This window comes from Hylaeus anthracinus, unplaced genomic scaffold (assembly GCF_026225885.1).
Source record: "Hylaeus anthracinus isolate JK02 unplaced genomic scaffold, UHH_iyHylAnth1.0_haploid 11989, whole genome shotgun sequence".
Lineage (NCBI taxonomy): Eukaryota > Metazoa > Arthropoda > Insecta > Hymenoptera > Colletidae > Hylaeus > Hylaeus anthracinus.
In genome coordinates, this window is record NW_026534337.1 from 11,627,443 (window position 1) to 11,651,435 (window position 23,993).

The 23,993-nt window shown below is 38.5% G+C and overlaps 2 protein-coding genes and 1 long non-coding RNA gene across 8 annotated transcripts in view; 2 read left to right on the forward strand and 1 right to left on the reverse strand.

Annotated features, from left to right (window-relative positions):
• The window catches only part of LOC128887768 (CREB-binding protein), a 32,372-nt gene extending 8,555 nt beyond the window's left edge, over positions 1-23,817 (forward strand). The window contains exons 2-22 of one of the 6 annotated variants that reach the window (XM_054144063.1): positions 7,263-8,307; positions 9,712-9,867; positions 11,570-11,781; positions 11,901-12,275; positions 12,349-12,637; positions 12,712-13,020; positions 13,098-16,006; positions 16,101-16,258; positions 17,445-17,555; positions 17,638-17,772; positions 17,862-18,338; positions 18,417-18,582; positions 18,821-18,991; positions 19,084-19,317; positions 19,392-19,622; positions 19,702-19,821; positions 19,906-20,207; positions 20,297-20,710; positions 20,788-21,103; positions 21,211-21,643; positions 21,737-23,817. In XM_054144063.1, coding sequence (XP_054000038.1) covers positions 8,226-8,307; positions 9,712-9,867; positions 11,570-11,781; positions 11,901-12,275; positions 12,349-12,637; positions 12,712-13,020; positions 13,098-16,006; positions 16,101-16,258; positions 17,445-17,555; positions 17,638-17,772; positions 17,862-18,338; positions 18,417-18,582; positions 18,821-18,991; positions 19,084-19,317; positions 19,392-19,622; positions 19,702-19,821; positions 19,906-20,207; positions 20,297-20,710; positions 20,788-21,103; positions 21,211-21,643; positions 21,737-22,212 — 8,076 coding nt within the window. In that variant the 5' untranslated portion in view covers positions 7,263-8,225 and the 3' untranslated portion in view covers positions 22,213-23,817. Of the gene's footprint in view, positions 1-7,262; positions 8,308-9,711; positions 9,868-11,569; positions 11,782-11,900; positions 12,276-12,348; positions 12,638-12,711; positions 13,021-13,097; positions 16,007-16,100; positions 16,259-17,444; positions 17,556-17,637; positions 17,773-17,861; positions 18,339-18,416; positions 18,583-18,820; positions 18,992-19,083; positions 19,318-19,391; positions 19,623-19,701; positions 19,822-19,905; positions 20,208-20,296; positions 20,711-20,787; positions 21,104-21,210 lie in introns of all 6 variants that reach the window. The other 5 variants (XM_054144058.1, XM_054144060.1, XM_054144059.1 and 2 more) reach the window with 5 other exon arrangements.
• The window catches only part of LOC128887778 (uncharacterized), a 70,219-nt gene that overhangs the window by 25,116 nt on the left and 21,110 nt on the right, over positions 1-23,993 (reverse strand). The gene's annotated exons all lie outside the window — the stretch shown is intronic.
• On the forward strand, positions 539-3,911 carry LOC128887777 (membrane-associated progesterone receptor component 1-like). The gene is made up of 3 exons (XM_054144094.1): positions 539-1,102; positions 1,623-1,772; positions 1,872-3,911. The coding sequence occupies exons 1-3, from the start codon at positions 778-780 to the stop codon at positions 2,036-2,038; spliced, it is 642 nt and encodes a 213-aa protein (XP_054000069.1). The 5' UTR covers positions 539-777; the 3' UTR covers positions 2,039-3,911.

Below are 23,993 nucleotides of genomic sequence, written 5' to 3' on the forward strand. Positions count from 1 at the left end.
ATTGGAAAATACATATACCCAAAAAAAGACTCAGCTCCAGACATTGTCCTTCATATATGTGTATACACTTGTATATTGTCACAACAGAGTCTTGTATAACGACAAAAAGATGTTAGTGCCCGCCCCTCTCTTAAATGCATTTCCCACCAATCTAACCTATCTCAAAGTCAAACTCGGGTTACCAAACAATGAAATAATGCTAAAACAATGTATTATTATGATTAGATTGAATTAGGTTTAGCTCCGCGAGGAAGATATAGGTTGAGATAGATGGATTCATATTAAAATTTGTTTGATTAATTTTTTGATAGACAAAGCTAACACTTCTTGGTTGTTACTCGAGATTACGAGCTTAGTAACATGTGAAGGTCAGGCTGGTCAGGGACGTCAGGGTCATTGAAGCTGATCTCTTTTTATAGATGTTTATTCAAAATTTTGTTTTATATTTTTAATTAATTTTCTCCTTTTTTACTTTTATCGCACATTTTGAGGCACCCTCTATAATCTCATTGGTATAGAATCAGTAGAATTGTAGATGCCATCATACCAGTGCGACAGAGTGCGACCAGCGCCGGTACGTCAGTAGTATGCGGTTGAGGTTGTACGTGAGTCATTTAAACGGTACATCCTGAGGTGGTTAGATAGTAGTTCGTTCTTTAACAAAATTATTTCATGGTTCTTCCTAAACGTTTAACAAAGTGTGTCAAACGGAGTTAATCAATAGTAAATAGAAGAAATTGTTTTATTCCTCGGCACGCTTGAAAATTGTTGGTCAAAATGGCGGAAAAGAATGACTTGCCGGGTTCCACCTCAACTTCGACCGGACAAGAAATTCAACAACTAATTTTAGGTTTTATTGGAGAAATCATAAAGAGCCCGTTAAATCTCATTCTAGTAGGCGTGATCGCCATTTTGGTGTACAAAATTGTTAAAAGAAAAACTGTCGAAGAGAGTACTGTAAAGAGATTGCCGAAGTTGCGACGTGACTTTACGGTGCAAGAATTGAAAGAGTACGATGGCACAGGATCAGATGGACGAATATTGCTTGCTGTCAACGGCAACGTTTACGACTGTACTCGTGGCGCCAGATTTTATGGTCCTGGTAAGCTTTTAACATGTCTTGTGACTTTTTTACGGACGTATCTTCTTCGTCACGCACGCGATTGCATCGTAATTACAACAACGTTCTATTACTGTTACGAGTCTCGCATCGTTTTTAATGAGCTTATGCTACCTTTAGTCGAGCATCACTTATCATCAGCTCGGGGATTATGCAAAAATAAATTTCTGATCATCACGAGATCGAGATAATGAGTTCATAAAGGTTGTGATATAACAGTATGATCAATCTGACGTTTTGTTAATTACCGAAATTCAACGATTCTTTCACGATGTTTACGCACATCGGAATGAATTTATTGAATATGTAAGGTCAGTTTTATTGTGTGTTGGATGCAATACATGATTGTGAGAAATACTGTATATCTTCAAATATATTTATTCGCTTACAATCATATTTATCAGATGTATTTAGCAATCTCTATTTTATACTTCTTGTGACTATGTATTATATTGTTACTTACTATTATATTCTAGTAAACTTTTCATTGATTCTATTTCAGGTGGTCCTTATGCAGCATTTGGTGGACGGGATGCTAGCAGAGGTTTAGCAACATTTTCATTAGAAGCACCAAAAGATGAATACGATGATTTAAGTGATTTAAACACTACAGAAATGAATTCTGTGAAAGAATGGGACGAACAATTTAAAGGTAACTTAGACTAAATAAGAAGAAGAAGAAGAAATGATAAGGATTGTTATCATTATGCTTTCAATTTATTAATGTTTTCAAACGTATTTTCCATTTTAGAGAAGTATGATTATGTGGGAAAATTGTTGAAACCTGGTGAAGCACCTACCAATTATTCGGATGAAGAGGATGAGGGTAGTCAGCAAGAGACTGAATCAAAATCTGAACAGCACGAAAGTGAAGCAAAGTCTGATCAAGCAACCAAAACAAAATCTAAGAATGATTGACCATTTGATTGTGCTTCAAATGTCAAACAATTTCAAAAGGATATTACGCGCACACCATTACTAAAGAAACTTAAAATCGTGACTCATGGATATATTTCTGAACATTCTACTGGATATTTTGCTACGTAATAATGATATTAAAATAAAAAGTAAAGTGGTACCTTTTAATCAAGTTAGAAGTATGTAAATGTTCAAAACTGGTGTTATATGCAAAGACTTCTTTAAATATCCGATTTTCCAAACAATAAGGATACTTGTATGGTATAAGTTTTTATATATGTACAAAAGATTTCTTAATGCCCTTGAAAACTGGCACTAGGCTTAAGACATAACTTTTGAGCTATATTCCATTATTAAAGATCTTCGTTTATACTGTCACTCATGTTTTGCTACATAACATCGAGTACATACAATATACGTGTATTGGTATCTGTAAATTTGGATAGAATGGTGTTATGTTTTACATGCATTTGAAATTAATGCAGCACTCTGCATTATTATACTTCAATTTATATTTTCTTATGTTCTATATTTTAGGAAATTCCATTAAAAACCTATATTTACTGAAATCGTTAAATAAAGACATAGATTAAGCACGAATGTCCCAATACCGAAAATAGTCTGTTTTTTTATACAAAACTAAATTAAAATTCAATCTGAAAGTTTATAAATAGTGACAAACATTTACTAGTCCTTTTTATATGAATAGAAATGGTGGTATATTCTGTAAAATTTCTTGTACATTTTAATGTGCTCGTGTAAATTGTTATTGTTTAAAAATGAAGATTTCTTAATAATTTCTGATATTTGTAGCGGTGTTGGTAACGCTACAAATCATTTATTACCATGTGATTATTTATGAAAATTTTTGTTAATTTGTAGGGAGTAACAGAGCTTGTATTTCTTTAAATACTTGTAAACATATGTTACATAATTTTAATATGTATGTATTCTCTAAATACCATAATTTGTGCAATTAATTCTATTTTAATAATTTAACCACAAATGATTTCTGTAATAAACTGGTATTTGTAGTTCATGTCCATTTGGATTAACTTGTTAATCTGATTTTTTTTATAAAATGTCTTTTTTAAACTGTGTTATTAGAGAAAATAACATTAATGAATTGTATAATAAAAACTGTTTTCATTCATTTCAGAGTTACGAATTTGCGGTTAGTTTATCGTAACAGCATGAAAACATTTTCAGTTTAAAATAATCAAATTGATTCTGTATCATTCCTATTAAAAAGAAATATTTATAAGCTATTTTATAATTATTTCAAATGATTAATATTTCGTATTTATCTTGCATTTCTTTTTTATAATATTTATGATTCACTCAATCTCTTTCACCAACATGATCAATGTATAAGAAGGGACCGAGTTCTTTGCAAGCATTCATATTGTCTATTTTATTAATTTTCACTCGAAGTAATGGAGTAAATGATATTTTTATATATTTATTACACTGATTTTATGGAAAATGCTGCTCAGATTAAACTAAAGCTAAGATCAAATACTTGACCAAACATGAAAAATTTTCATATAGTTTCAAGATATTTCACATTTATATCATATGAGGAATATTACTTTGTTAAGGCATATTGTTGTATTTTCTTTGTTAAATGAAATGTTCCAAATTTTACATAATTGTGCGTTAATTCTTACAGATGTCGATTAGTACCAATCTTGTGTAAGATTATTTGTAAAAAGCATTATGTATTGTTATTCAATTGTACTTTCTGTTATTACACAAGAGCGAGTGGACAGTTTGTAAGGTGGAGGTTTCGGGTACTCTATTATTAGATGTTATGATACCAAAAGTTAATAGTAAATTTTGTTTATATTAAAATGTCGTTTCTTTCAAACAAGTCCTTTCACTCATTTGTACTTCATTTCTCCCACTCCTTTTTACATGATATACAATATTTGCATATTTTAAGCATTGAAAACTTAGAATTAAAGAATTATTGCGTTACACGAATTCTTACAACATAATGTACATATAATTTATTTGTGTTATACGAGAATTTTCCTGGTATAACACGATGTCATACAACGCGTAACGTATTAATCACATTATGCGAGAGACTACTGCATATGGATTTAATTATATTATTTTGTTGTTAGGAAATTAATCGCCCTAAAAGGCATTAGAATATTTCTAAAGGTGTTGAATAAAGACGTTTATATATTTGTAAGATTTGCATTAATGTTTAACTCATTTGTTTTATAATACTACTACGTGTAATTGTCATTATTATGATTTATTATAATAACATAAAAAATATTACCAGCGTAATATTATAGTAAGTTGTTATAGGCGAGATAAATGTTTTTCATTAATCGAGGGAGAAATCAATTACGAACAATAGCGGTTATCATAATTTGAAGCATGACCTTCCTTCTGTACCCGATTATAATTATTATGTTACATGAGTATATACTCGATAAATTAACATTAATTAACTAGGACATTTTTCATCGATCTATCGTGGAACAAATCATACTTCGGCTTTCTTTAATGAACGATTAGTATCTCTCTTCAGTACTACTTTGAAGGCCAATAAAGAGTTTAATTATTCATAGCCATACCAATGCATAATTTGGAAACAATCAAGCAGAATATGCGTCTAATAAATTGAATATATGTATTTAGAATGGAATCGTATCATATCGGCAGGCGAGATTACGAAAACTGCGTTCGTTATCATTGTAGACAACGACCGTGATAACAGTGACTCAAAGACTGCGTGAAAATAGTTTGTTCGGTTTTGTAATAATCAAAATACTGAACGAATACGCGGTAATTGGTATTTCAAACTTTGAACAAGTTTTTAAGCAGATTAATGTATTGGCATGTGTTAGAGATCGGTCAATGCACCCTTCGCGGATATTTTTATTTCTACTCGGTCATAGAAGTATACACGATCGGTGCGCAGTTTCGTTAGATACGATAATCTTGTAGTCACCGACTATTTTCACCCGATATGTAACAATAACGAAAAGATATTACGAATTAACTAGTAACCAAACAGAAATTAAGCCAAATGAATCGTAAACAAAAAAGTCGATAGCACTGCGTCGTTATAACACTTTTAAATATTTTGTTCAATCAGTAGTTACGTAACACACGGATAAAGAGTATTAGCAGATTTTCGTGATTTCTTTCGCTCTATTGTAATTCAATTGTTCTCTGTTTAAGTTCGTATTACTTGCAATGATTATTGAACGCGATCGATAAGGATGATCGAACAATACCTTGAAAGAATAGTAACGGGTTGACAAAATATTTTGATAGTCGGAAGATTAAAGATGCATCTGGTAGTATCGAGGCAAATCTCAATCGAAAGATTCGGGTATGCAAGTGCCTGAAAGTCGAACAAATCCCTACAAAGAATCATTCATCATACGTTTACGTTTCGGTAACTAGATTCTCGAACAAATCGAGATCAACATTGTTGAAGAAAAACAACGCGGGATTAGCTGGGACTAGCGACTAGCAACTAGCAACACTCCACAAAGAGCCGCTGTCACTGAGATGGCTAGGTTGGCTGCTGCCACGCCGTTATCCAGTTCCCGTCCCATTTCCAATGCTCCCTCTCCTTTAGCGTTCACCTCTTTCTTTACACAACTCTCTGTATCTGACACTATCGTGCGCGCGCGCACGCATAAACGCATGACCGAGAGAAAGAAAAGTGTAGTAAAGAACGAGAAGGAAAGCAAGAGGAAAAGGGAGATGGAAGCAAGTTCACGCACAATATATGCGTGCGACGAGTCGCGTGCCGTTCGCACCTATCCACACGAGTCGGATTCTCTTTCTCGAAGAGAGGACATTCTGCGCACGCATTCTCCCCACCTTGCGTGCATTCTTCCTTTTAACCTGTCGATCGAGAAGTCCCTGGCCATCTTGTAACAACATCCCCCTTTGACACTCTTAACTTTGTAAATATATCAGCGAACAAGATTCTTCATGTTTGTTGTTGCGCACGAAACAGTGGGTACTGATCTTGGTTGAAAAATAGATTAATTACGTACGTAGTGAACAGGTTGTGATCGTAACAGGTTAATATAATAAATCTTTTATTGCGATTAAAAAGAGAAAGTGCTCATTCGTACGATGAATAGACATACACGATTTATAAACTTCTGTCAGAGAATGGGTACGGAAACGTAATAAAAGAGTAGAGTGACTTTAGTCGGCCTATGGCCGTCAAACGTAGGCCATTTTGGTAACATTACTTCAATTAACTAAGGTCATTAACGTCTCTAATAGACAATGTTCGGTATACAGTAAAATATTTTTATAAATTATTATTGATTCCAGAGTAGATCGAGTTCAGTAAGAAAAATTACTAATTTCCTCGTTCAAACGCAAATTAATTCATTGAATGTGATTTTCATTAAAAATTGTAGAAATGTGATTAATGTTAATAATAGTAACGGAACTATCAAAAATATCTTATATAATTTTTGTAATTTAGATACTAATTCAGTATCATTACATAATAATGGCGGACATTTTAACGATCATTTTAAGTAGACATATTATATGATATATTGTATGATATAACGTAAATAAATCAGAAAAAAAATTGTATTTCTATAACAATTCTACCATAATTTATTTTCGTTAAATATCTTACTTTTAATGCATATATGTAAAACGTAAACGTTAAATAAAGCTTAATACAACGATACATATATATATAAGTCGATGTAGAGAAGTTTCATCTCCGAAATTCAAAGTGGTAAATCGCTTGAATCACTGTTTCGATATTTTCCGGTAACAAGGAATAAACGAAGCTAGGTTATTTCACGATTTCTCAGGTTATGAATAATCACCGTTACGAATAGTCCACGATTATTTACTATAAAGATATCTCGAAGTAGATAATCGAAGCGAAGAAACTTGTACGTAAAAGTATCGTGAACTAATAATAATGAGTCTGATTTAAAAAGCGTCATATGCAACCACCGTGCGACACCGGCCATCATCAAATGGCGGCAGAGGAATAAACGAAGTTCCCGTAGCTGTTGGACCGGCGGCGTGAACGTAATCACGGCGTTCGTGGCCTCGCAGCGACTCGACCAATCACGTCGAAACGCTAGGTCACGTGGATGGTCGGACCAATCAGGTGAACGGTCTAACGTCACGGTAACCATACGGAGCCAGTCGGACATTTTCTGACAAGCGTAGAAAAACTTCTCGTCAACAGCAGCCGCCATTTTACGTTAGCCGATACTCGTGCAGTGCGGAACTCTCGCGATCGCTTTTCCCGAGCGAATTTCTGTGGCGCGCGGTGGCCGCCCCGGAGCCGACTCATTTCATCGTCCTCGCTTCCTGGCGTCCGTGATTGCCTCGAATGTGCGAGGAAAGCGAGCCGCGTCCGCGGTGATCGTTCGCGCGCCCCGTGTCGCAGTGTGCCAAGGCGAGAGAAGAGGAGAGGAAGATGGTGCCAGCGGGCCTCGAGAGCGATATCGTTGCTGCGAGATAGCGCCGTGCGCGCAGCCAGTCCGCCACACTCGAGTGTTTGACGAGTCGTGTGCGATACGACTACTAAACGAATTAAAACGCGAGGAGCTTGTTCCTGTAGTGTGTGCATTTAATACCACAGTGGTGATCCTCGCAATTAGTAATACTCGATAGTCCTGGTAACTTCTCGGTCTGTCCCGTGGCTCGTGCGAGTGGTCCGTGCGCCTGTCGACAAAATTTACTGTGTGTGCGTGTGTGGGCTTTAGCGCGGGGTTCGACGTACCCCCCGACGATGCCCAATGGTTGATCGTGTAACGAAGCGTGCTCGGGGACGCTCTACGCGCCGCGGTTCTCATTGTTATTGTCATGCCTGCGAATACGCTGAGAGTTTGGTGAATTTTCGCGGCTTTGCCAATGAGAAGAAAGAAGTAGCAGCAACAGTGACCAGCATCAGCATCACCAACAGCGGTCTTCTAGTGGCGTAGTGCAGCGTTTTGCTCACTCGTGTGTGTTACACCGTGTATACGTTCCTGCGTGCGTGCGTGCTGCCTGTCTGCCTGCTGCCTGCCTGCCTGCCTGCCTGCGTGCGTGCGTGCGTGCGGTCGACTCGACGACTCGACGACTTGCTGCCGCCGCCGCCGCCGCTGCTTACTTCCTACCGAGAGTAAACAGCCCTGAAAGAAGAAATAATTAACCCTGAAAAGAAACCATGGCCGACCACCTGGTGGACGGCCCGCCGAACAAGCGGCCGAAGCTCGGAGATCCTTTTCAAGGGACTTCGGATTCCGCGGGTAAGTTTTCATCTTTTCCTTATTCTCTTAAGAAACTTTTCGTAAATTAGTCACGGTTGCATCGCGCGACTAACCTTTCAGCGATAGATTAGTCGCACGAAGTGACACATAAGCGTTCTTCTGATTATACGCGACGTGCTGCACGCATCTTTCTCGTTTCATTGAGAAATATATGCCCGCCGATTAGAGTTTGAAGGCACTACTGTCAATCTGTTGACGGATACAACCTTTGAGCAAAATTATCTCATGCTCGCCGATGCCTCGGCTTTTTCTCTTTTAAACATCTGAGTATTTTGGTTCCCCAGATGCGATTCACTTCGTAACACTGCTACTTTCGGACCATATTATCTTTTTTACGATTCTTTTCTAGTTTTTCCAGTCATTTAGGAAAGCGTTGCGGTTGTAGCTAATTGTTCATTTTATGATTCAAGTGTCACTCGTTGACAGACCCTTGTAACGCGTGTATTTTGAGATTGTTGAAAGTTAACTTCTGTTGCTCTTTATCGAGATTTCTACCGATCGAAATTGCTATAGCTTGGTATTTAACTGTCCTTAAACTAACCTAAACTGCACAAAGAATGTCGTCGTAAAAAGTACGTTATATTACAAATTGTCCATAGTGTTTCCATTAGTACGATAAATTAGCCAAAATTGTCTTTCGATATGTTTTTATATTTAAATGAAACCATAATAAAAGTCACTTTACAAAAAGAAAAAGTTGTATCACCAATGGGAACGATAAAAGCTTATAGATTAAGTTATTTTATGTTGAATAACAAGCAATTTGCATTTAGTGTATAAATTTTTGCTCAGAGGTCACAAAACTATTCTGTCTTCGAAAAATAATTATTTGTATCTAAACAATCTACAATTTCTGTCTTGATGCACGTTCTTTCTCTTATTTCAGTTTAACGCTAAGAAATAATAGTGTCATAAGTTTTTTGTTTTTTGTTTTTTTTTTTTTTTAAGTTGTCTTTAGACTTAGTTCTTATTTTTCTTTTGTAGTGCATGGCAAATGCATGGACATTTAAATAACGATTAAAAAGATATTTTGCTGGCATGATCGATACCTTAACCGTCTCCTTATTCTTATTTTCTTTAAGCGCTATCTTATCACCTTAACAGTTTCTGAACTCAATAATATTTCATATAATCCTATATTGAATCAAGATCCTTCAAGAACGACCGTGTCACTTAAATATTTGATGTATAAATTGCAAAATTTAGTCAGGTTACGCAAAGTAAGTAGCAGACATAGTCTTTGTTACTTGCAAATACATATACTAGTTTCGTTGTATTAGTACTATTTCAAACAAAATTTAGGCTGTTTCTGCTGCTTAAAAGCTGCAATCCAGAGCATAGGCAATTTTCCACAGTCTGAAATATAAACTGTGATATATGTAGTGGGTATGGCGCCTCTAATGATGCACCATGCTTATACAAACTACGGGGGAGGTGGCAGTGGTAACATGCAACAAATGCAGGGCCCGCCACAACAGCTACATCTGCAACAGCATCAGCTGCAGCCACATTGGAACAACCATACCGTCCAGAAAAGAAGTAAATATTATTACAAAACCCAGCAAAAAGTTCAAAAATATTAAGTCCAGCACTACAAAATTTGTTTGTCTGTCTATTCATCTCATTTATTAATACCATGAAGTAAAATCATTTGAATACTTCTAGTTTATATCATGAATTACCAGTCAAAAATTTCATAAGTGTTTGTATTCTTTTTAAAGTGTGTACAGTTTTGGCATATTGTCACTATGGTTCGATAAAGATAGTTTACTTGGTTTTACTTATAAAAGTTAAACTAAAAGAAAGAATTACATTAATTACTTGTAATAGAGCCGAATTACGAATTTATATAGCAGATATGCTTAATACTCGAAACAGATTGATTTCTTTTATAAGATACTGGAGAAAAATTGGATCATTCTTCATAATATAGGAAAAGTTATGTATGTAAAGGGGTAATTTGGTTTGTCGCGCAATAGAAAAATTTAAATACATATGCTGTGAACTTTAAATACATTTAGAGGTAACAAATATAATATGGACATGCGACACACATGCACGGAGCTCTAGAATGCAACACTAGGCCAGGAATATGATATATATAATATATACAATTTATAAAATAAAAAAACAGATTCATTTTTATCAAGTTAAAATTAAACTAGGTTTTTAGGTAGGTAAATATGGTCTTTTGTACTTACATATTATTACACTATACAGGTAATCAGTATAAGAATTTAAATAAAATGACAAATCAATTTACATTAATTTGTAAGAGTTTCAGAAACTTTATATTTTGTTTTTGTTGTTGTTGTTTTTTTTTCTTTTTTAATGTTACAGGATTAAAAATTATTCCATTTGCAAACAATTGTAAATACTCTTTAGAGTGACTATGATTTCTTCGCATGACTGTCTACTCTAAAGTTTGCCATTGGTAGCTTTGCTGCTTTTGTAGTTCAGCACGGCGTTATTGCGATCAAATTTTTATTCCAATGTAGTATGAACTCCTTTAAGTTATGCTCATGCAGTGTATGTCTCATGTCTTATTTATTTACGTATTTGTTTGTTTATATTTACATGTAGTTTGTTGTAGTATCTTTTCATTTCTTTTTAATTTCTTTTTTTCATATATTTGCATTTGACCCCTTTTTTCTCCGTTGATGAATGGTCAATCACGGATAATCAAGTAAGTTAATAGATACATTCGCGCGACAAATGTATTTCAATACTTTAGGTTAAAGTAATTTGAATAAATACAAATTATCTGTAATTTAAAACATATGTATATAAGTGTTTCAAAGTGTGCGCATGTGTTCATATACGTGCATGTTCACTTACATGCAGGTATATTATACAATACGCATCAAATGTTACACGGTAGTATAATGATCCTACTATTGAAACTTTGGATAAAAGCTATGGTGACGGTGCTGAATCTTACCTTCATAATGTTACTAATGGTTTTTTGGTCTCTATGGTACATGTTACATCTAATATCATTATCTCATTCCAATTTTTCAAACTGGTTATCTAGAAAAGTAATTTTTCTTTCTTGTAATATCAAACCTGCTTATAAGTTCCACATTTTGACAAAAATTTTATTTAACAGTGTAACATACTCGCTATCAAAGTATTCCTATGACAATTATGTATTTCAAAATCTTACTTTTGTAGTAACCAGTATTTTTTACAGCACTGCCGGTATTAGTGAGCTATTACTAATGTAAACGTATATTCTCAGATTACATAACAAACACAGATATGTTTGATCTTGAGAATGATCTACCTGACGATCTATTGTCATCGGGGTCCTGGGGTTCTGCAACAGAAAGTGCTAAACCCCCTGCAACAGGCCCAGGTCCAGGGCAGCAAAACGGTGCTCTTGACTCGGAACTTCGACAACATGTACAGCAACAGCAGCAACAACTTTCTCATCACCTAATACAGCAACAAGTTCGTATTCATAAAATATATGTGTGTATATAGATATATAGATAGATATATATATATGTATATATATAGTGGAAGTAATTATATTTCGTGTTATTTGACTTCAGTGTCTTTTGAAACAGGGAAACAAGAATTTGGTGGCTAATTCTTTAGTAATGGCTGCTGGAACCTTGGGTAACAAAAGTCCAAATATGCAATCCCCACCAAACGTTTCTGTCTCTAAAGTAGTTGATCCACAAATGGTCGTGAGTCTGGGAAATTTACCAAGTAGCATAGCCAGTTCTTTGGCAAACAATCAAATGTCTATTGCAAATTCTATGGGAGGCCTTCAATCGTCGATGAGCATGGCTGGAAGTAATCCTACCATGTCGATGCCAGGTGGAATGAATTCTGGTCTAGTTATGACCAGCACTGCTAGTGGAAATAATAATATGGGCGGAATGGCCGGTGGAAGTTTAATTGTAACCAACAGTTTGAATAAACAGCCTTTGAATACTGTAAGTGTTATTCAAATGTGTCTCTCGTAAAAAAATTGTACAAAATATACATTATGGAATTTTCATATTATAGGTAACCATGATGGGCCCCAATACTCAAGGAATTCATCATCCTACCGGACCACACGGTGTTGCTCAAATGCAAAATGGACCTGGAATAATGAACACTAGAGCTGTAGCGCTGCAACAACAACAACAAGCACATATGGTTGGTGCAGCAAGAGGTCAAAGTCCACATCAACAAGTACATCAAGTTGGTATTGTTGGTCCAGGCCAAGGAGGTCCGCGAATGCAGGCTCCTCCAAACATGGCCAATATGCAAAATATGGGACAAATTGGTGCATCCAGTCCTTATGCTTATGGTAATTATATTAAATATGCGCATCGCTAATCATTTTTGTAATCAAATTTAAACAATTATATAATTTCTGAACAGCATCTCCAGCTAGTGGACCAGGACCTGGTGTTACTGTATGCACTAATAGTCCCGCTGGAGTCGTTGCACCTCAACAAAAAGGAGTAGGAACAAACATGACAGCCATGCAAGCTGCTGGTAGATTTGGTGGAACTGCAGGACCTATTGGTTCGGCTACCGTTGTGGGCGGTCCAGAAGGTGGTATGTCGCAACAAGCTCAACCTCCTGCTCAGAGTCCAGCTCAATCTCAATCCGTTGCGCCAAGTGGAGTACAATCTGGTCCACAGCAAGCTACTCAGGGCCAAATATCCAATGCCGGTGCTCCTGCTGGTAAGTATTCATTTTGAAATTTTTTCAAAATTCTTTTGAGAAATGAATTTAATTACGCACGATTTTTGTATTATTAGGTGCTACAAAATCAACCGCTGATCCAGAAAAACGTAAACTTATTCAACAGCAATTAGTTCTTCTGCTTCATGCGCATAAATGTCAACGGCGCGAAAGTCAGGCAAATGGTGACGCTTGGCAATGTACTTTGCCAGATTGTAAGACAATGAAGAACGTGTTGAACCATATGACTGCTTGTCAAGCAGGGAAAAATTGTACGGTGCCACATTGTAGCTCTTCGAGGCAAATTATTAGTCATTGGAAACATTGTAACCGCAACGATTGTCCTGTATGCTTACCCTTAAAACAAGCAAATAAGAATAAAACTACGAATGCTGCAGCAGCATCTACGTCGCAACCAAATAGTCAACCAAATCCAACTGCAACTGAGATGAGAAGAGCATACGATGCTTTGGGTATTCAATGTCCTACAACAACACCTGGTTTAGTACCTGGTCAGTGTGTTACTAGAAGAATACCAGCACCAGGTATGCAAGGAGCGACCGGAACAATGGGAAATGTCAGGTTAACTCAACCTCAAACTCAAACTGCTCCGGGTCAATCCGTGGTTGGTGCTGGACAGCAAGTAGTCGCACCAAATGTATCTCTTCCTTTAAATTCTGATCCTAATACCGTCGGGGTAACTGGTAATCAGGCTGCGTCCACTAGTGGAGCCACGCCTGCTGCAGCAGCGGCTGCTGTAAATTTACAGCAATCGGTTAATGTGCACCAGTTATTTGGTTTAAACGATTCGGGACAATTGAATGTTGCAGCTGAAAACAGGTTAGCTAGTCCCCAACTTCCTGTTGGAGCTCAGCAAAGTCAAGTAACTGCAACGCCGATACAGGGATCGAAGGAGTGGCATCAATCCGTAACTCCAGATCTTCGAAATCATCTTGTGCATAAATTGGTTCAAGCAATATTTCCAACTCCTGATCCAAACGCCATGCTTGATAAAAGAATGCACAATTTAGTTGCGTATGCAAGGAAAGTTGAAGGCGATATGTACGAAATGGCTAATTCGAGATCAGAGTATTATCATTTACTTGCCGAAAAAATATATAAGATTCAAAAGGAATTGGAGGAAAAACGACAAAAGCGAAAAGAACAACAGCAACAGCAATTGCAAGCCCAACAGCAACCTCAACCTGGATCATCGGGAGCAGCTGGTCCGGGTTTGAGGCCATGTGCTCCACCGGGTGTCGGAACAGTTCCACCGTCACGACCGGTTGGAACGGTTACTCCTAGCCTACGTAGTCATTCGCCCGGCATGGGTCAACTTGGAACTTTACCTGCAATGGGCATTCCGCACAATAGAATGCAATTTTCTCAGCAACAAGCACAACAACAACAAGTGCAGGTGCAAGCCCAAACCAAAGTTCAAGCTCAGGCCCAGGCGCAAGTTCAGCAACAAATGCAACAACAACAGCAAGGAATTTTAGTTGGTCCACCGGGTCCTAGTCCAAACGGACAGTCAACTTCTAACCCTAACGTTGTTTCAAATCCTGGTCTTAGTCCATTCGGACAACCTCAAATGTCACAAGCAAATTTAACAACTACTACCACATCCGCAACAACTAGTCAATTTCCAACCTCAAATGGCACTTCCGGTTTACCTAACAGTTCTCCTGTACAGAATCAACATCAGTTTCCTGATCTTATGAAAGTTAGACTGGCGCAAGCTCAAGCAGCGCAAGCAGCCATTGCGCATCAGCATCAACAACAACAACAGCAGCAACAGCAGCAGCAACAACAGCAACAACAACAACAACAACAACAGCCACCGCAATCGCAAGCACAGCAACAACAAAATCAGTCACAACCACAGCAACCAACGAGCACTTCGAATCAAAGCTCTACGACGACGTCGATGCCTCAAGCACCGTCACCGTTCAGTGGTATGCAGCAACAAAATAATCAACAAAATCAGCAATTCAACAATAATCGGCCTTTATCCGTTTCAACACCTAACGATAGTGGTATCGGTGCGTCAACTCCTCAAACGATACCACCTCCCGCGTCTAGCGGGCCTAGTCCCGGTCCAGCGACGACGACGAACGGACCTCAATCTACAACTTCCACACCTAATACACCGTTAGTTCCTTCAATGATGACTCCAAATCAGACAGTTTCTTCCGCTAATCAAACTCCGCCTCATCCTGGTACCACACCATCCCCTGCTGGTCTCGCAAGTCTTGGGAAAGGCATGACATCTCAAGAGAGGGCTGCGCTAAATGCTCCAAGAGCTTCATCTATGTCTTCGCAAATGGCCGCTATCACAGCTGCTTTAGATCGTGATAATTCTCCTAGTCCACCAATGAATAACAATAAGGGAAAGCTGGATTCTATTAAGGAGGAGAGTATGAAAATGGAAATCAAGACAGAGGATGGTTCCGATAATCATAGAATGGATGGTGGTAAAAGTGTAAACAACGAGATGTCTATCAAAACCGAAATCAAAACGGAACCTATGGAGGAAGGATCTGGCGAGGGCATCGTGAAGGAAGAATCTTCCGGTATCAAGGAAGAGCCTGTGACACCGATGTCTGGACAAGATACGGCGACACCGGACATCAAACCATTAGTTCCTGAGCCGATACAGTCGAGCGGTACATCGACGGACAAAAAACGGTTGTGTTTGTTCAAACCGGACGAATTGCGTCAAGCATTAATGCCAACCTTGGAGAAACTTTACCGTCAAGATCCGGATTCTATACCGTTTAGACAACCGGTTGATCCGCAAGCATTGGGAATTCCAGACTACTTTGACATCGTCAAAAAACCTATGGATCTTTCGACGATCAAACGAAAGTTGGATACGGGGCAATACAGTGATCCATGGGAATATGTGGACGACGTGTGGATGATGTTTGACAACGCATGGCTTTACAATCGTAAAACTTCACGCGTTTACAGATATTGCACAAAGGTAATGTTGATTTTCGAATGTTTCAGTTACTATATACGTACGTAATGTTAACGTTGTAAAATAAAATCACAAAATTTTAAAATGTTGGTCTTAGCTTTCGGAAGTTTTCGAACAAGAGATAGATCCTGTAATGCAGGCCTTAGGCTACTGTTGCGGAAGAAAGTACACGTTCAATCCACAAGTTTTGTGTTGTTATGGGAAACAGCTCTGTACGATACCAAGAGATGCAAAGTACTACTCCTACCAGAATAGGTCAGTATACAAAAGAATTTTAGTCGAATAACTACATATAACAAGAGAATTTACCTAATAATTGACAAAGAAATAGTCTGCATGATGGGAATATATTAGTAGGTTTTTATCTCCATCTCGTCCTTTAGCAATTTCTCTATTTAGATAATTAGGTATCTTGTTAATGACTTCTTTTGCTCTCGACTGTCTTTAAAGAATACTTACATTAGATTTCTTCGATTCAATTTGAGAAATTCAAATTGTCCGATAGGCGCATTCGACTATAATAGTGCATTTTTTGGAAGAGAAATGTTCTACAACCGAATACGCCAGATTAAATTGGCAGGCTAATTAACCTGTTTCGGCCATATCAGTCGATACAGGCCAGTCTCCTGACCTACACGTTTGTTTCGTTATTATATATTTTTTTTTTTTTTTTTTTTGTATCCTAATCACAGTATATTTATCGGTGAATGTACTGTTGCGCGAAGCTCGCACGCGTGAAGTTTAAATTTTATTACGCATATACTTAAGGGATATATAGCTTCGTACATAGGAATAGTTAAGAGCTAGATGTGTTTGTCAAATATATTTTCTTTTACGTATAATTTAGTTTAATTAACACCCGTAAACATACGTTAACGAAGAAATACATTTGTAACCCTTGGGTATATGTAATTAAGTAATTTATGTACATAATATATCGTGTCTAACAATGGCACTCTTCTCTTCTTTGTATGTTACCTTCGCTCTACCCATGGGTTGCGCACGCACACAAAAAATCCTTGTTTGCTGCTTGCTTCTTGTGTTGCCCGCGCCCCTTGCTTCTTTCCGACTCTACTACTTCATGCCACGAAAATTGATACTTGGAAATTGGACGATCGAAATTGGATACCTGGCGTAATAATAAACCTAAAACAAATTGTATCTGCAATAAATGACAAAAAAAATGACGACTCTCTACAATTTTTGGAACAAAAAATAAAACGGACCCAAACATATATAAATATGTATACATATATATATAATTGGCAAAAAAATTACTTGCATGTGTATAATTGCAATAATAAAAACAAACATTTATCAAAATTGGATACTCGACATTTGGATACATCCGTTGGGGCGTGGAAAAACATATTGATCTTCGTATGATGCACGCATGACATTGGCGAATTGAATTTGGATCTAAATACTATTGGAACGATAGTTTAAAGGCATATGGTCTTGTTTCCGACAGATACACCTTCTGTCAGAAATGTTTCAACGACATTCCTGGTGACACTGTGACGTTAGGAGACGATCCAACCCAACCTCAGACGTAAGTTTCAAAACTGTGGGAATGTTTTACGATATTCACTTTACTGGATACGCCGATCATAAAATATCACTTTTCGTTACAGTGCCATAAAAAAGGAGCAGTTCCAGGAAATGAAGAATGATCATTTAGAATTGGAGCCTTTTGTTGTGTGTACAGATTGCGGCAGAAAAGTGCATCAAATCTGTGTGCTTCACATGGAATCAATTTGGCCGCTAGGGTAAGTAAAGATGCTTCTCGCAGAATAATTGTGATGAGTGTAAATAAATAAATGTCGTTTCGGTATATGAAACATTATTGTTTCTGCAGGTTTACTTGTGATAATTGTTTGAAGAAGAAGGGACAGAAACGCAAAGAAAACAAGTTTAATGCTAAACGTTTACCGATTACAAAATTGGGCACTTACATCGAAACGCGAGTGAACAATTTCCTAAAGAAGAAAGAAGCTGGTGCTGGCGAAGTTGCGATTAGAGTCGTAGCATCGAGCGATAAAGTGGTCGAAGTGAAGCCTGGAATGAGAAGTAGATTTGTAGAAAACGGTGATATGCCTGGCGAATTTCCGTACAGGGCGAAAGCGTTGTTTGCATTTGAAGAGGTTGACGGCACAGACGTATGTTTTTTCGGCATGCATGTGCAAGAATATGGCAGTGAATGTACGCCACCTAATACCAGAAGGGTCTATATCGCGTACTTGGATTCCGTACATTTTTTCCGGCCTAGACAATTCCGAACAGCAGTCTATCATGAAATACTTCTTGGGTACTTAGATTACGCGAAACAACTTGGGTAAGCTAAAAGTAATTCTATGTTTTACAACATAATATCAATATTGGCTAGCACTTGCCTGGAACATGTTTTGCACAGATACACGATGGCTCACATTTGGGCCTGTCCGCCTTCTGAAGGAGATGATTATATCTTTCACTGCCATCCCCAAGAACAAAAGATTCCAAAACCTAAGAGATTACAGGAATGGTATAAAAAAATGTTGGACAAAGGCATGGTAGAAAGGATCGTACTCGATTATAAAGTTAGTATCAACGATTTAACTTAACGCGATTACATAGTACAGTCTCAAGTGTTACCTAAGAATGGATTGTTACTCTTGGGTGTCAAGGAAGACTAAAAGCAACGCTTGTAAAAGCTAATGGTCCTATTGAATTCGTAAATTTGAACATAGGATTAGCAGGCAACAATTAGAAAGCAAATCTTTTGCTTAAAAGTACGGTTAAATGTCAAAATAAATATACATTATTTATTAATTTTAGGATATTTTAAAACAAGCAATGGAGGACAAACTTTCATCAGCCGCGGATTTACCGTATTTTGAAGGTGACTTTTGGCCAAATGTTTTAGAAGAAAGTATCAAGGAATTAGATCAAGAAGAAGAAGAAAAACGTAAACAGGCTGAAGCTGCTGAAGCCGCAGCCGCAAATGCGGTACGTAAATTTAACAGTTTCGTTATTCGAGATGAAATTCACTTTCCTTTAGTGGTAAGATATTGATCGTAACATGTGTAATTTTATTTCAGATTTTCTCGTTATCTGAAGATTCTGAAACGGGTCCAGATGGAAAGAAGAAGGGACAGAAAAAGGCCAAAAAGTCTAATAAATCCAAAGCGAATCAAAGAAAAAACAGTAAAAAATCTAATACTCCTCAAACAGGAAATGATCTCTCTGCAAAAATTTTTGCGACGATGGAGAAACATAAGGAAGTATTCTTTGTTATTAGGTTGCATAGCGCTCAAAGTGCAGCCAGTTTAGCAGTAAGTATTTTGAATTGTTTTGCCTTTACCATTTACTACCAAACACTTGCATTGAATAACAATGTTTATTCCAGCCGATTCAGGATCCTGATCCAGTCATTAATTGTGATCTTATGGATGGCCGCGATGCTTTTCTTACAATGGCTAGAGAAAGACATTATGAATTTTCTTCTTTAAGACGCGCGAAATTTAGTTCCATGTCCATGTTGTACGAATTGCACAATCAAGGCCAAGATAAATTTGTTTATACGTGTAATAACTGTAAGAGTCATGTAGAAACAAGATATCACTGTACGGTTTGTGATGTGAGTAACAAAGTCATTTCTTATAAATGTACTACATTCTTTTTGTGTATGGGTTTAATATTATTGTTTATCCTAATAGGACTTTGACTTGTGTATAAGTTGTAAAGAGAAAGATGGTCATCCTCATCATATGGAGAAACTTGGTTTAGATTTAGATGATGGTTCATCGCCGGCCGATGCAAAACAAGCAAATCCACAGGTAAAATATTTTCTCCGAAAATCGAGTACACCATTAGCATCGTATCAAATGTGTAACGAGTATTGTACATGACTTTTTCAACAGGAGGCTCGTAAACTTTCGATACAAAGATGTATTCAATCGTTGGTACACGCGTGCCAATGCAGAGATGCTAATTGTCGTCTGCCCAGCTGTCAAAAGATGAAGAGAGTTGTAACGCATACAAAGATTTGCAAGAGAAAGACGAATGGTGGATGTCCAATCTGTAAACAATTGATAGCGCTATGCTGTTACCATGCTAAACACTGCCAAGAGACTAAATGTCTTGTTCCATTCTGTTCGAACATCAAACACAAGTTGAAGCAGCAACAGCTTCAACAACGGTTACAGCAAGCGCAATTGTTGAGGTAAAAGGATACGATCAAAAACGGAAATAGGTTTAATTTGCTCAAATACTTGAGATATATTTGTAACCGATGTATTTTTCTTATTGTAGAAGAAGAATGGCTGTGATGAATACGAGACCAACAGGTCCTGTTGGAGCGATGCAAACTGGGCAGCAAACATCGAATGTTACTATGCCGACTGGTGTTGCCATGAAACCAGGAGTCAGCCCTACCAATTTACCTTCGCCGCATCAGCCTGGAATAGGGTTAAAACCTGGCACGCAAACACCACCCGCCCATGTCCTCCAGGTTGTTAAACAGGTACAAGAAGAAGCTGCGAGGCAGCAAGCGCCGCACGTGGGTTATGGTAAAGTAACCCCAGGCGGAGGAGTTGGAGTCGGAGTTGGCGTAGGAGGACAGACGGGTGGAGTGATGCCACCCCCTCAAATGCAGCGGCCAATGCCCGTCCAAATGCCTAATCCCGGTGGTACTCATCTCATTCCAATGGACCAGTGGACGCCAAGGTACTACTTCGCCATATAAATATAAAAAATATGTTTTTGTAACAGGACATGTTCATTAAATATGTTTTCACGCGTAGCAGGTATCAACCTAATGCGGTGATGCAGCAGAATCCTGGTTTAAGGCAACAAACGCCGCAGCAATTAATGCAACAACAACAGCAACATCAGGGACAGCCAGGGATGGCAATGGGAGGACAAATGCCGAGGCAACCAGGAGTCATCGGTGGTCCGGTCAGTCAAGTTGGACCACAGGCTCAAAACAACATGCACAAGCACGTATTGCAGCAGCTTATGCAGACTCTCAAGAATCCCCATACTCCCGAGCAACAAAACCAAATACTTCAAATACTCAAAAGCAATCCACCGATAATGGCCGCCTTCATCAAGCAGCGGGTATGATGATAAAGATTTCATATGTACATTTCACTGTACTATTATTTACTTGTTCTCACTCTCGATTTTGATGATTTCTATTACCATATAATTTTTTAAATAAAAAGGCGCTTGCCCTTCAGCAACAAAGTGGGCAGTATGGCGGTGGAGTTGGACCTTTGGGTCCCAGTCAGCCGCAACAACAACCTGGTTTGCAGCATATGATGTCTCAACAGCAACAGCAGCAACAACAACACCAGCAGCAGCAACAACAACAACAGCAACATCAGCAGCAGCAACAACAGCAAGGTAGAATGCAAATACAAGCGATGCTGAATCAGCATCAACAGCAACAACAACAGCAGCAGCAGCAGCAACAGCAGCCTGTTCAGCAGCAACCGCAATGGTACAAGCAACAAATGTTGGTGATGCAAAGACAGCAGGCTCAGCAACAACAGCAGCAGCAACAGCAGCAGCAACAACAACAGCAGCAGCAACCGTTCACGCAACCACCGGCGCCTCCTTATGGTCAACAGCGACCAATAAGGCCGTCCCTTCTCGGTAAGAGTCATTTGATTCCCGACAAAACGAGATTCGTCGAGCCGCTTGGTTCGTGGTCTAACGTTTGCCACGATTCCGCGTATTCTTCCTCAGGTTACGGTGGCTTTAGTGAACAAGGCTACGGTCAACCCGGTTTAAAACCAACTCCACCTCCGATACCTTCTCCGCAAGGTGTGATGGGACCTCCAGGGATCTCTGTACAGCAACAGCTCATGCAGTCCGTTCGATCTCCGCCACCTATTCGATCTCCTCAACCAAATCCTTCTCCGCGACCGGTTCCATCCCCGCGCAATCAACCAGTTCCTTCGCCTCGATCAGGACCGGTGCCATCACCTCATCATCATCCACCTCACGGTACGCCGACCCATTCACCGGCTCATGAACTCGGTGGGCCAAGCGAAATGATGCTCTCGCAGTTGAACGGTGGCACTGGCGCGCCAACGGGACACCCGGGGGCCATGCCTCATCATCCGTCTCCAGCACCACCGCCTACTAGTGGCACGGACTCCAGTGAAGTGACACCCATGACGCCACAAGACCAACTCTCGAAATTTGTCGAAGGATTGTAGTGACTGTTAGTGAAGTCGGTCGAAACAAGTGACTACGTTAATGGGCGGTCGACGATGGTCTCGCATCGTGCGTCAATCGTTTGAAGGACGGTCCGCTGTTCCAGCTCTCTGTCATGAGGCAGAGGGCGTAACCTCCATCCGTTCTGCGTTCCTAGCTTCGTGGAGATCAGGTACAACTACTTACGTCCGGTGCACTGGCACGCCAAGTGCTGCTGATACTGAACCACGACGACGAGTCAAGGAGTACCAGCGATCAAATTAATCCGGATGACGCGTGTTCCCTATTTCTATCTACGAGTTAAGGTGCAGGAGCGATACAGCGTGATGTGGTGCTGCTTCAGAGATGCTCCGGAAAGATGCTACCAACTGGCACAAATGGACGCTTTGAACTTCTTACGTTACTCTGTACTGTCGTATCTCAATCTCGGCTCCCTCCCCCAATCGAGAACCGGTGGAACTAATGTGGATTAATGTGCCCTCGCCTGAAAAATCACACGCATACACATGACAGACAGACAGAACACACATCATAATTCCCTACCTTACCATTTTGCTACCCCCACCCCACCCCCCCCCCCCTTTCACACACACGATCTTTTTCATCTTTACCACCTTCCCTCCGCTGCTGCTCGTGCAGGCTGAGTGAAATCGTACAAATGTGTTGTGTATACTTAACGTTAATTAATAATTAATAGTTCAAATACTATTAGCGTAGCGATTATATGCAGTTATTATATACCACTATTATTATTATCGTGACGAGATGCAAAGTATATAACAAAAAGAAAAAAATAAGGACTGTGTATGAAATGGGAAGATATAAAAAAAAAATAACGAAAGAATACCGACAACATTGTATGTAAGGAAGGGAGAACAGAAATTTAGTGGAAAAGTTAAGTAATGTTAACTTAGGATAATTTGTTATTAAGTGATCGCTACGACTGCCGAAGGTTGTACCTTTAAGCGGCATTAAATTTTATGGATCATTCTGAAATTAATCCTCGGATAATCTGCTGGATGCGAGTCGTCCTCGATGAGGGAGAGAACAAAAAAATGAGGACGATTTTCTCCTCTTGACAGGACAGGCGAGACAACGCGGATTAACGGTGTCGCAACCAAAAAGTAGAAATTCACGACAAGCTGCTATTTGCTAGTATGGGAGGATTTATATGAATCGTGTTAATTTTTGAAGAGAAAAAAAATAGCTTTTCAAACACGGGGGTCCGATATGTACAGTTCAATCAAAATGTAGCTACGAAGCGTAACCGAATCAGGATCCCCGTACGAAAAAGCGTTCTGTACATACTATACTATTATTACGATAATAATAACGATTATTATTAATTTCCCTGTCTCTTATGAATTTATTATTATTATTATTACCGATTATTATTAATTATCATTATTATTATCATTATTACTATTATTAATATTATTGGAAGAGCTCGGAGAAAACGTATAGAGTTATAGTGTACTGTTCGAGAAAACAAAAGCGAGAAAGGGATTCACACGCACACACACACGCATACGCGCGCGCATTATTATTAAATGGACTACTCGTTGTGCACACGAGAGAGAAAGAGAAAGAGAGAGACAACACACAAATACACGTAACACGTACATTACCGACACTACGTGACTATGCCAGTGCTGTATCATAGTAAAATGTAAGTGTAATTTTTTTTCCCACTGTTTTCTTCGATACCTATTTAAATGACTAGCTGATAAAACGAATGATGATGATGATGATGATGATGATGATGATGATGATGATGATGATG

What these genes read in the sequence shown, in the direction of transcription:
- LOC128887777 (XM_054144094.1), top strand. Translation starts at nt 778, where the DNA reads ATGGCGGAAAAGAATGACTTGCCGGGTTCCACCTCAACTTCGACCGGA. An exon ending in CGCCAGATTTTATGGTCCTG is followed by an intron (nt 1,103 to 1,622) that starts GTAAGCTTTTAA and finishes ATTCTATTTCAG; the next exon opens with GTGGTCCTTATGCAGCATTT. An exon ending in ATGGGACGAACAATTTAAAG is followed by an intron (nt 1,773 to 1,871) that starts GTAACTTAGACT and finishes TTTCCATTTTAG; the next exon opens with AGAAGTATGATTATGTGGGA.